This window comes from Oncorhynchus nerka, linkage group LG4, assembly GCF_034236695.1.
Source record: "Oncorhynchus nerka isolate Pitt River linkage group LG4, Oner_Uvic_2.0, whole genome shotgun sequence".
In the NCBI taxonomy this organism is placed as follows: domain Eukaryota; kingdom Metazoa; phylum Chordata; class Actinopteri; order Salmoniformes; family Salmonidae; genus Oncorhynchus; species Oncorhynchus nerka.
The window spans coordinates 50600040-50613346 of record NC_088399.1 but is presented as its reverse complement, the minus strand read 5'-3'; the positions used below and the strand labels follow the sequence as shown (position 1 = coordinate 50613346).

The 13307-nt window shown below is 45.2% G+C and overlaps 1 protein-coding gene across 2 annotated transcripts in view; it reads right to left on the bottom strand.

The window, feature by feature from the left end:
- Window positions 1-13307, bottom strand: part of LOC115127174 (integrin alpha-1-like) — a 64929-nt gene that overhangs the window by 29645 nt on the left and 21977 nt on the right. For both annotated transcript variants that reach the window (XM_029656823.2, XM_065017637.1), the window contains exon 2: window positions 419-539. In XM_029656823.2, coding sequence (XP_029512683.1) covers window positions 419-539 — 121 coding nt within the window. The remainder of the gene's footprint in view (window positions 1-418; window positions 540-13307) is intronic.

Sequence of the window (13307 nt, the reverse complement as noted above, 5' to 3'; positions counted from 1 at the left end):
TCAACGTTACAGGGAGGGACCCATGAGTCATGTAATGCAGTCAGTATTTTAAGATATCTCAATGTTGAAGTTGTCTTGTTAACAGGAAACCAAACTACTGTCAGGGTTGGGGGTCAATTCCATTTAAATTCCAGTCAATTCAGAAAGTAAACAATTCCAATTTGAAATGCTACTAATTGAAAATCATTGGAATTTGAATACCATTAAAAGTCCAAAAATGGATGTAGCAACTGATTGCCCCTTAAATACTTTGAGCATTTCATTGAGCCTGCCTGGAGTGCCAGATGGGCAGAGTTAGCTTTTTACACCTTTGGGACTATTCCATTGGTTCCATCCATGGAACCAAACTAAATCAAGGGCAGCTTAAGTATTTCAAAGAAAACTATCACTATGTGGAGGATAACATGAGTTGACTCACCATTTCCCTTCACTGTTCTCAAACTGCTGGACTGAGTATCCAAACATGTCCTCCAGCGAACCATGGAAATTCAGCCCATTCTTGTCATCCACGTTAAAGGAGAACACACACGGTAGCAACGCTGCAAGAAAATGTAACTTGTTACTACAGAGCAATCAAACATGTCTCATTGGAGAAAAGAGCTATAAGCTTTTAACAAGTATAATGTTAACAAATTGTGTAATTTTGTAAAACAAAATATTGCAGTATCATTGAACTTCATATTTACAGAGAAGTTATTGGCAAGCAGAAAAAGAAGATATGCATAAATAGTTATACAATATGTTTCAGGAAACAAACAAGAAGCAATAAAAAGCCAGTTGCACAAATACAAACTGTTTACTTTCCCCACTTTTATTAAACTTTTTATGGAAATCATAACCCTATCTACTGTACAGAGAGTGCCCTTCCAGTGTCAAAAGAAGCCAGAGCAATGTCATCATAAGAGAATTATGTCTCAGAGTCCACCTCCATTGACATCTGACTTTCTAGGACCCTCCTTACTCAACCCTGGATGTCGAAGCCAGTTCCACTGCATTTTTCCCCCCACTGGGACCGTTTTAGAACAAGGACACCATGTGGGTGCAATTAACAGGTAGAACAGAAAACCAGCAGGATCTGGACCTCGTAGGGCACGAGTTGAATACCCCTTGCTCTAGCACAATGACTTCTTCTCCAGACCCCATCCTCAGTATGCTACTGAGCTCCTGAACTAAAATACATAGTCGCTAAATATCTAAATGCAGTCCTCGACGACACATCTCATTGCCTTTTCATTCTTTTGTGAATTTCACAGTGTCACGTCGGTTCCTCTCCTTGTTCGGCGGTCGACGTCACCGGCCTTCTAGCCATCACCGATCCATTTTTCTTGTTCCATTTGTTTTGTCTTGTCTTCACTCACCTGGTTTCAATTCCCTAATTACATGTTGTATATTTTCCCTCTGTTTCCCCCCCATGTCCTTGTCGGGAATTGTTTATTGTAAGTATGTGTGCTTTCTGTGACTGGTGCGAGACGGATCTTGTGCCCATGTGTTTTGTTATTTTTGTATGCCGGTAGTGATGTACATTAAACGGCTCCGGCTATTTACCAAGTTCTGCTCTCCTGCGTTTGACTTCCCTGCCACCAGTTACGCACCCTTGACACAGAGTATTGTATTAAATTCCCGGATTCGTGAGGGAGACTTTAGGATTAGCAGCTCACTGCAACGTGGGCCAAGAAACAGGTTAGTAGGGGTGACCAAACACAGTAACTCACAGAGGACACTTGTCCTCTAATGAGTATGATTGAACATCCCACAGCCAAACATCCCAATAACATACTGTAGTAGCCTACAGTATATGGAGATCAGCTGTGGGAGTTCATATTCACTTTATACTACGCTTGGAGTTAAACACAGACCCATGCAGGAAGCCTTCCCAGCAAACCCGGGAACATTCCCTGGACATTAGTTGAAATTCCCATTACGTTCTAGTTAGGCTTTTATCTATCATTCAAATAACGTTTTTCATAAAAAAATGTTTTTTCTTCTTCCAGAAAGCGTTTCAAATGAAATATTCTTGGAAAGTTCTCCTAGCGTTCACTAATGTTGTGCACAACGTCTGTAACAACCACCACAGAACATTTCCCTATGGTTCTTATTAGGTTTCCAGGTAATGTAATAACACAATGTCCTAGTAATGGTTTTAGAACATACTGCCACAAAAGAAAATGTGGGAGCAATAGAAATGGTTCTGAGAAAACATTACAGCAATGTTCTCCTAATGTTCTCACAACCTTGAAATATTCTGGGAATCTTTAAGGAACAGACCAAATGTGTTCTGGGAACGTTCTTGCAACATCAGGCGAATGTTTTATACAAACATTATATAATCACCAGCACAACTGGACAGTTATGTTATTAGAACTTTTTGGGGCAACCTAATGAATGTTCTGGGAACATTCACAGAACCCATTTTGGTTTGCTGGGTTAGTCCATGATGTATTTGTAACAGACAAACAGAAGCAAACAGAGGGATCAGTGTACTGTACAACACTCTACTCTAGTGTGTGTCGCAGAGCAGACATGGTTAATATGAATGGTTCATGTGCAACCAGTTAGCCACAGGCCTTCCTTACAAAGCTCACGGTATGTACTGTAAGTGTTCCCATTCCCAGGCCACTCTCAAGTTCCAGTGCTTCATCTACTTTGGTGGCGCACATTCTGTCCAACAGGCCTTTTATAGAGGCCTCTTAATTAAACATATTAAGTGGTCTGTCCACTGCAGCCACTCAGACACCATGGCCCTTCCTCCAAAACGAGTCATTCTCGTTGCACCAGCTCTTCTCTTTCCTGAGTGTGAATGCTCCCAACTCCCTGAGACCAAACGATACGTGGTTGCTCATCAGTCTCCCTTTTTCTTTGCATCATCACCACTACCACCTCTGTCCTGAGTTTGAGGGGTTATCTTAGGAAGCAACTTTGTTTGAGAAGGAGCTGTACTCTGTCCTGAGTCTATCCTGTCTTTGCATCACCTCTGTGAATACAGTACATCCCTATGACACGACTGGACACGGTCGGTCTTATAATCAGGCTCCGTTTTCTTGGCATCACCTCTGTCCCAGTCTCACAAAACCAGACTTCCTCCCTTACTGTAGCTCGGAAGCAAGTCGGTTCCGTACGCAATTAGCCTGGGGACGAGGAGAACAGTTTGAATGGCCCTGCCTGTAGTCATCATGGATGTGGATGTTCATCAGTCTCTGTTTTGCTAGAGAGCTGTTCTTTGCACCACCCCTGTCTGACCTGAATGACCCTGTGAACATCCGCACGGACATTATGGCTGGTCATCATCGGTCTCTGTTGTCTTTGGGAGCAGACGTTTTATTTGGGGGGTATGAGATGATTTGGGAGCTGGATACACATGATGAGCTTCCTCTGCAATTTCCGATGTGGCTTGTAAACAACAGACTTTGGTGGCATCCCAAATGACACCCTATTCCCTACATGGTGCCCTACTTTTGAACAGGGCCCATAGGACTCTAGTCAAAAGTATTTCACTACATAGGGAATGTGGTGCCATTTGGGACGCAGACGATGTGTGTTGTTTACAAGCCACATCGGAGACTGCAGAGGAAGCTCATCGTGTGTATCTAGCTCCCAAATCGTCGGCCAAAGACGGCCAAAAGGCACAGATATACCCTGAAGTGGCTCCCAGAATAACCAATCTCATATCCATCGTCTCTGGACACTGAGCACAGGATGGAGGAGTAAGTCATTTACACATCCCATAATCAAATAAGACACGGTGTTGCAGGTTACACGGTGATAGGGCCTAACAGCCTAGTGCCACCCTCAAGCTCACAAACAGATCTTAACCAAATGAAAGACGTGTGGTGGGTAACATGGTGGATCACATTTGAGGACATTTGTGGACAACAATGCTCTTGATTGAGTAAAAGCTTTAAAAGGTAGAAGACACGCAGGCTGGGACGTAACTTCTTAAGAGGCCCCTGAAGTCCGGGCCTCGGTCATTTTAAAATAAACAAATGTATGTTGTACACAATAAAGAAAGTCAATTACGGGTCAACGTCTAAATAATTCTCCCAGGTTGGATCAAAGCTCAGAACGCTTATACTCTTGATCTGACCGAGTTCTAATCGCGCCTGCCTCTTTGCGAATAATTGGAATCATGAACAGTGGTTTGTTCGTTATGTTCGCCTGCGTCCCCCAGATTTGCCTTTTTACAAGCACATTCAAACGGCTAACTCCGCCCTCTCGCGACACAGGCCGAGGGCCTGAGACGTGAAACGAACTACCCCAGCTCGGAGTCGGCTCAAGTAGGCAACTAGAGACGCTGTTGACAGTGTGTTTGCGAGATGCCAGACAAAAGGCCATTTTTAAAACCATCCCATGATCTTGACTTGTCTACCAGCATAGGTTAGTACAGTGGTTCTCAAACGTGGGGTCGGGGCCCCATGTGTCGTCCCGTAAGAAAACCTATACTAATCTTATCAAACAAGTTAGCAATGAAAAAAAAAACATGTTTCAATATGAACAGCTTTCCCCTATAGGCCTACATTAAAATGCATTCAAAATGCAAAAAAATACAATTATAAATATTGTTTGTCTTACCTCGATCGCCCACATAGAAATACATTTTAAATTAATTTTAGAGTAAGGCTGTAACGTACCAACATGTGGAAAAAGTCAAGAGGGTGGTGGGCCATGTTATAACTGATCCTATATCAGCATCTGACATTTGACCCTCCCAGGTAGCTCTCTCTGGTCACCAAATCAGTTCAGGCTAGCGATGAGGTGTGCCTTGATAATTGGATAAAACTTATTCTAAATCAGTCATCTGGCAGAGGTGCTGCTGGTCCACTCCAACATATGGAGCAGTCAAACTTTTCAATGTCTGGCATTTCACCCTCCTAAGCAGATAATGGTCACTAACTCAGTTCAGGCTAAGAAAGACTGATGTGATAAAAACTGATACTAAATAATTTGGCTCGTGTTTGACCCATCCGACCAGTGGAAAGGATTCAGATACGTCAGCAGCACACTGCTCTGCTCTCTAATGAGATGGATTCCGTCTCAGCCGGACTCTGTTCCATTTGTTGGCATGGAGTGGCTTCAACCTCTGCTGCGGTCACTTCCGTCAGCAATTAATCTATTTGCTTAGTTACTGTTTGATGGTTATGTAATTAAGCTACAAAGTCATCTCTACTCATAGATGTGGCTATTTATCTATAGGCCCTCGTCAATCTCAAAGTAAAGTAATTGGATGTGTGTGTAGGTTGTACTATCCGTTTTAATATACATTGAAGACTGGGCTGAGTAAACATAAGCTGACTCCTGTGGGTCAAGTCAAGTGTTAGCTGGAATGTGTGTAGGCAGAGGATGCTGTACATTAAACATGGACAACCATGGAAACCATACCGTAACATAATGCCTCAATTGAATTTCAATTGAAACCTCTCCGATTGACTTATTCATTCAATTGGGACTATTCCCATTCAGTCACTGTGTGTGGATGTAAATGTATATCGAGTCCACAGAGATGCCTGCCATGTCCGATTCCATATTGGAACTGGAACGTCCAGATGTATTCTTGGAGCGCTGATTTTTATTGGCCCGGAACAAGGAATAGGAATACAAGTCGCCGCCCACGGAATGACATAATACTCCCTGCCGGTTGTCAAGGCTTTCATCCCAGAATCCCCCCTCCAATCAGGGGGACCGGGGTCGACACCAAACTCCCCATCCATCCCCAATTATGTTCTATCACACACCCACACCCTATTCCAAACCCACATCCAAACATTCACAACAGATGCATGCTCAAAAAGCGCTGAACAGCGGAGCTAACTTACAGCACACAGCTGGGCCCTAGGCAGTCTAAAGGGAGCTGTGCTTGAATAGACATTTCACGGAGAGACTAAAAATACATCCCCCTCGTGATGTTACAGGGTTCACATCCTCTATCTCCCCATAGGCAACCTAAAGCAAATAGTCATGAGTGTAATTTGAGAGAGTCAGTGGGCAGCAAGGTTTGTGAGTAAACGGTCCACGGTCCACAATAAACTGTCGACGGTGAATTGATTTATAAACCAGACCCATACTGTAGCAGATCGTCCCGTATGTGGTGCCAATGTGTAGACGATAGAACAATATACTGCATAAGCTTTGTTATCTCTGCGTGTACAATGCTGCAGTGGGCTTATCAAGGTTTGGCGGACAACATGGGATGAGGAAAGAGAAGAACAGTTATCATTTCTGCGTGGCGATGGCAGATGAAGGGGATTACATGTAATAAACAATATCTAACTAACGTGCTTATTCGTTATCCTTTTATTGAATGATATAGTAATGTTTTACAAGCCGTTTTTTGATTTCATACCTTGCCCATTTTTATGGAACGTTTCATAAGCCTCAGAGCAATAACAACCCACTTGGGATGCACTAAGCTGTTTCCTTTTCCTGCTAGACTGAAATACGTCGTAATGATCTGTACAACACACTGCATGATGCTCTGTTCTACACAGTAACACTGCTAAGTACAGCATATAGACAGACAATGGGATGAATTCTCTCAGAAGAGAGTGTATCAGAAGGCATCGGATGTCCAGCTTCTGCCCTGATGGAAATGTCAGGGCTTTCTCACATGAGAGAGAGGGAGAGAGAACCCCCAAATCCTCCTGGGCTAACAGGAATCTTTCACAGCAGCCCTGATCTCGGCTCAGGACATTATCCAGCTCACTTCCCAACGCTGAAATTGGATTGGAAACGGATGTGCCGAAGGAGAATGAGAAGATACACACACACACACACACACACACAAAACGCCACTTGGGATGCACTACGTAAGACTTTCAAACAGGGCAACATTCACAAGGCCGCAGGGCCAGACGGATTACCAGGACTTGTACTCCGAGCATGCGCTGACCAACTGGGAAGTGTCTTCACTGACATTTTCAAACTGTCCCGGACTGAGTCTGTAATACCAGCCTGTTTCAAGCAGACCACCACAGTCCCTCTGCACCAAGAGTACTAAGGTAACCTCTCTGAATGACTACTGACCCGTAGCACTCACGTCTGTAGCCATGAAGTGCTTTGAAAGACTGGTCAAGGCCCACATCAACAACATTATCCCAGAAACCCTAGACCCACTCCAGTTTGCATACCGGCCCAACAGATCCACAGATGATGCAATCTCCATTGCACTCCACACCGCCCTTTCCCACCTGGACAAAAGGAACACCTATGTGAGAATGCTATTCATTGACTACAGCTCAGAGTTCAACACCATAGTGCCCTCAAAGCTCATCACTAAGCTAAGGACCCTGGGACTAAACACCTCCCTCCGCAACTGGATCCTGGACTTTCTGACGGGCCGCCCCCAAGTGGTAAGGGGAGGTAACAACACAGCTGCCATGCTGATCCTCAACACGGAGACCCCTCAGGGGTGCGTGCTCAGTCCCCTCCTGTACTCACTGTCCACTCATGACTGCATGGCCAGGCCTGACTCCAAAACCATTGTTAAGTTTACCGATGACACAACAGTGGTAGGCCTGATCACCTCCAACGATGAGACAGCCTATAGGGAGGAGGTCAGAGACCTGGCCTTGTGGTGCCAGAATAAGAACTTTTCCCCCAACGCGATCAAAACAAAAGGAGATGATTGTGGGCTACAGGAAAAGGAGGACCGAGCACACCACCATTCTCATTGACAGTTTACACACTGATTTGGTGAGTGAGTTTAATAGGAAGTGCATTGGAGATGGTACCCACTGTGACTATTAAAACCTACCCTAACCAAAAACAGTGGATAGATGGCAGCATTCACGTAAAACTGAAAGCGCGAACCACCGCATTTAACCTTGGAAAGATGATTGGGAATATGGCTGAATATAAACAGTGTAGCTATTCCCTCCACAAGGCAATCAAACAAGCGAAATGTCGGTATAGAGACAAAGTGTAATCGCAATTCAACGGCTCAGACACGAGACCTATGTGGCATGGTCTGCAGGCAATTACAGACTACAAAAAGAAAACCAGCCATGTCACGGACACAGACGTCTTGCTTCCAGACAAACTAAACACCTTCTTTGCCCGCTTTGAGGATACCAAGGACTGCGGGCCCCTCCTCTCCTTCTCCGTGGCAGACGTGAGTAAGACATTTAAACACCATATTTTGCAAATAAATTCATTAAAAATCCTACAATGTGATTTTCTGGATTTTCTTTTCTCATTTTGTCTGTCATAGTTTAAGTGTACCGATGATGAAAATTACAGGCCTCTCTCGTCTTTTTAAGTGGGAGAACTTGCACAATTGGTGGCTGACTAAATACTTTTTTGCCCCACTGTATATCCATACACGCATGCATATATATACACATACTTATATAGACATACATACTTTTTAAAGAATATACCTTTATTATTATTCCCCGCAAACCTTTCCGCCGATCCCCCAATTGGAGTAAACTAATAAACACTTCTGCTTCTACCTTCAATCCATACATACTCATCTCTTCAGTGGGTCATATGATTGAGTGTAGTCTGGCCCAGGAGTGTGAAGGTGAACGGAAAGGCTCTGGAGCAACGGACCGCCCTAGCTGTCTCTGCCTGGCCGGTTCCCCTCTTTCCGCTGGGATTCTCTGCCTCTAACCCTATTACAGGGGCTGAGTCACTGGCTTACTAGGGCTCTTTCATACCGTCCCTAGGAGGGGTGCGTCACTTGAGTGGGTTGAGTCACTGATTTGATCTTCCTGTCTGGCTTGGCGCCACCCCTTGGGTTGTGCCGTGGCGGAGAACTTTATGGACTACTCGGCCTTGTCTCAGGATGGTAAGTTGGTGGTTGAAGATATCCCTCTAGTAGTGTGGGGGCTGTGCTTTGGCAAAGTGGGTGGGGTTATATCCTTCCTGTTTGGCCCTGTCTGGGGGTGTCCTCGGATGGAGCCACAGTGTCTCCTGACCCCTCCTGTCTCAGCCTCCAGTATTTATGCTGCAGTAGTTTATGTGTCGGGGGGCTAGGGTCAGTTTGTTATATCTGGAGTACTTCCCCTGTCCTATCCGGTGTCCTGTGTGAATTTAAGTATGCTCTCTCTAATTCTCTCTTTCTCTCTTTCTTTCTCTCTCTCTGAGGACCTGAGTCCTAGGACCATGCCTCAGGACTACCTGACATGATGACTCATTGCTGTCCCCAGTCCACCTGGCTGTGCTGCTGCTCCAGTTTCAACTGTTCTGCCTGTGATTATTATTATTTGACCATGCTGGTCATTTATGAACATTTGAACATCTTGGCCATGTTCTGTTACAATCTCCACCCGGCACAGCCAGAAGAGGACTGGCCACCCCACATAGCCTGGTTCCTCTCTAGGTTTCTTCCTAGGTTTTGGCCTTTCTAGAGAGTTTTTCCTAGCCACTGTGCTTCTACACCTGCATTGCTTGATATCAGCTGATGTACGAAGGGCTATATAAATCAATTTGATTTGATTTGATTTGATTTACCGACATATTCCATCGCTCCCTATCCCAGTCTGCTGTCCCCACATGCTTCAAGATGGCCACCATTGTTCCTGTACCGAAGAAGGAAAAGATAATTGAACTAAATTACTATTGCCCCGTAGCACTAACTTATGTCATCATGAAGTGCTTTGAGAGACTAGTCAAGGATCATATCACCTCCACCTTACCTGCCACCCTAGACCCACTTCAGTTTCCATACTGCCCCAACAGGTCCACAGACGATGCAACCGCCATCACACTGCACAATGCCCTATCCCATCTGGACAAGAGGAATACCTACAGTATGTAAGAATGCCGTTCATTGTCTACAGCTCAGCATTCACCACCATAGTACCCTCCAAGCTCATCATTAAGCTTGAGGCTCTGGGTCTCAATCCGCCCTGTGCCCTGGACTTTCTGATGGGCCGCCCCCAGGTGGCCAGGTGGTGAAGGCAGGAAACAACATCTCCACTTCGATGATCCTCAACAATGGGGCCCCACAAGGGTGCGTGCTCAGCCCCCTCCTGTACTCCCTGTTCACCCATGACTGCGTGGCCATGCACGCCTCCAACTCTATCATCAAGTTTGCAGATGACACAACAGTAGTGGGCTTGATTACCAACAACGACGAGACAGCCTACAGGGGGGAGGTGAGGGCACTCGGAATGTGGTGTCAGGAAAATAACCTCTCACTCAACGTCAACAAAGGAGATGATCGTGGACTTCAGGAAACAGCAGAGGGAGCAACCCCTCTATCCACTTTGACGGGACAGCAGTGGAGAAGGTGAAAAGTTTTAAGTTCCTTGGCGTACACATCACGAACAAACTGAAAAAGTCCACCCACAGAGACAGTGTGGTGAAGAAGGCGCTGTTCCAACCTCAGGAGGCTGAAGAAATTTAGCTTGTCACCTAAAGCCATCACAAACTTTTACAGATGCACAATTGAGAGCATCCTATTGGGCTGTATCACCGCCTGGTATGGCAACTGCACCGCCCTCAACCGCAAGGCTCTCCAGAGGGTGGTGCGGTCTGCACAACGCATCACCGGGGGCAAACGACCTGCCCTCCAGGACACCTACAGCACCCGATGTCACAGGAAGGCCAAAAAGATAACCAAGGACAACAAACACCCGAGCGAGCCACTGCCTTTTCACCCCGCTATACCATCCAGAAGGCGAGGTCAGCACAGGTGCATCAAAGCTGGGACAGAGACTGAAAAACAGCTTCTATCTCAAGGCCATCAGAGTGTTAAACAGCCATCACTAACACAGAGAGGCTGCTGCCTAAATACAGACTTGAATCATTGGCCACTAACATAAATGGACCACTAGTCACTTTAAATACTGCCACTTTAATAATGTTTACATATCTTACATTACTCATCTCATATGTATATACTGTATTTTATACCATCTATAGTATCTGGCCTATTCTGCGCGGTCATTGCTCACCCATATATTTACATGTGTATATTCTTATTCCGTCCCTTTAGATTTGTGTGTATTAGGTAGTTGTTGTTGAATTGATTACTTAGATATTAGATATTACTGCACTGTCGGAGACTAGAAGCACAAGAGTTTCGCAACACTCGCATTAGCATCTGCTAACCATGTGTATGTGACCAATCAAATTTGATTTGATTTGACAGGCTGTAGTGGAGCAAGTTGAGAGCTTCAAGTTCCTTGGCGTCCACATCACCAACAGGAGACTGAAAAGATTTGGCATGGGTCCTCAGATCCTCAAAAGGTTCTACATCTGCACCATCGAGAGCATCCTGACTGGTTGCATCACTGCCTGGTATGGCAACTGCTTGGCCTCCAACCGCAAGACACTACAGAGGGTAGTGCATTTGGCCCAGTACATCACTGGAGTCAAGCTTCTATACCAGGTGGTGTCAGAGGAAGGCCCTAAAAAGACTCCAGCCACCCTAGTCATAGACTGCTCTCTCTGCTACCGCACGGCAAGCGGTACAGGAGCGCCAAGTCTAGATCCAAAATGCTTCTTAACAGCTTCTACCCTCAAGCCATATAAGACTCCTGAACAGCTAATCAAATGGATACCTAGACTATTTGCATTGCTACCCCCTCCCCCCGCCCCTTCTTTTACACTGCTGCTACTCTCTGTCTACTATCTATGCATAGTCACTTTAATAACTCTACCTACATGTACATATTACCTCAATTTTCCTGACTAACCACGCACATTGTCCTTCAGAAAAACATCAAGCATCCATTGCTTGTTGCCCTCCTGGCCTAGATCAGAAGAACATTTAGTGGGGAAAAAAGCATGTCTTGGAGGAGAACAACATGGCAATACAGTGGAGGCTCTGTAAGAGCATTGCGTGTTGCCCTGCTATAGCTGAGGATTGTGGTTAATGTGAACGAGCTGCCCCGTGCAGCCTGCACATCATCTCAGTGTGATGCCAGGGTGATGGATGGGCCCTAACCTAGCCTGCTGGGGGGTGAGAGGATATAGGGTCTGGTCTGATCACTGCTCTGGTGCAGTCTGATGCAAGGCTGAAGCACATACAGAAACACACGGCCGGATGCACAAAACGGATGCACAAAACATGCGTGCACCCACGCACACCCACACTTTGTCATCACTCAGGGGTCTTGAGAATCTGCTGACTACTGCTGATCCTGACGTGTGTGTGTGTGTGTGTGCGTGTGTGTGTGTGTGTGTGTGCATGTGTGCGTGCGTGCGTGCGTGTGTGTGTGTGTGTGTGTGCGTGCAATGGTGGGGTGTTGATATGACATCTGGAACACCAGAGAAAATACCATGGACTGTGTTCTCTGTTTTCAAAGCATTGTGTTACAAAGGATTACTTACTTTAACACCATCAAGAGGCACACCAGAACAATTTTCCATAACCAAATAATTACATTTCCATCAGAAGATTCCATAAGAATTCCATAAATACCACATGAAAACGACAAACACATTTGTTTTGCCCAGTATCCACCAGCCTATGTGTTGCCTTTTGAAGAGCTCGACTTTCCTCTGCGCTGAGCTGCTTATTTGTGAACCTAATGGCCCTGGCTGCTCTAACTGGTGTCTGGCCTCTCTTTAGCCTTTCTTTACCCTCTCTTTAGCCTCTCTTTAGCCTCTCTTTAGCCTCTTTTCCCCACTGTTGTTGTTCATGTTGTTGTGCTAAAGTGAAGATAATGTAATCTACCCCCATCCACCTACTTCCTCGTTCCTCCTTCACCTCCTCCTCCCACCATCCTCCTCCCTCTTCTCACCCCAACTACCCTAGATCTCCTGCCCACCCCTTCCCCTCTCTCCCTCGCCCCACTTCCCCTCTGCTCCTTCCCGATGCCCCACAACAACTGCACACGGCACACTGTCAGGTCACATGACGGAAAAATACTCTCCACTAAAGTTACTCATACCCATTGCAGACAGAAGATGTGGTATATTATGTGTAAAAAAAAATGTAAGGCAATGTTTATACACAGCAAATTCTCCAGTGGTAAATCAAAACTGATGGTGTTTTAAATTAACACTGTGCTTAGTGCTGATGCTGTTACACTTTGTCAGTGTTAGGGAATTAACACTTTGTGTTATGCAGTACGTCATACAGCCTTTTTAACACTAGGAAGGGTATGTAGCTTGCACCAATGATCATATAGTATTTTTAAAGTTTTTTTTGTTTTTTTGAACAAAATCATGTTTTTCGTGATTGGATGATATTTGAAGGAAACCTGTTGCTTCTCCATTGATAAAGTTTGATCATAAAGTTACTGGTCCCCTATCCCATGTTACACACTTGGATTCATTATTAAGGGCTTGTAAGTAATCATTTCACTGCCTGTTGCATTCGGCACACGTTTCAAATAAAATTTGATTTGATTATTAAG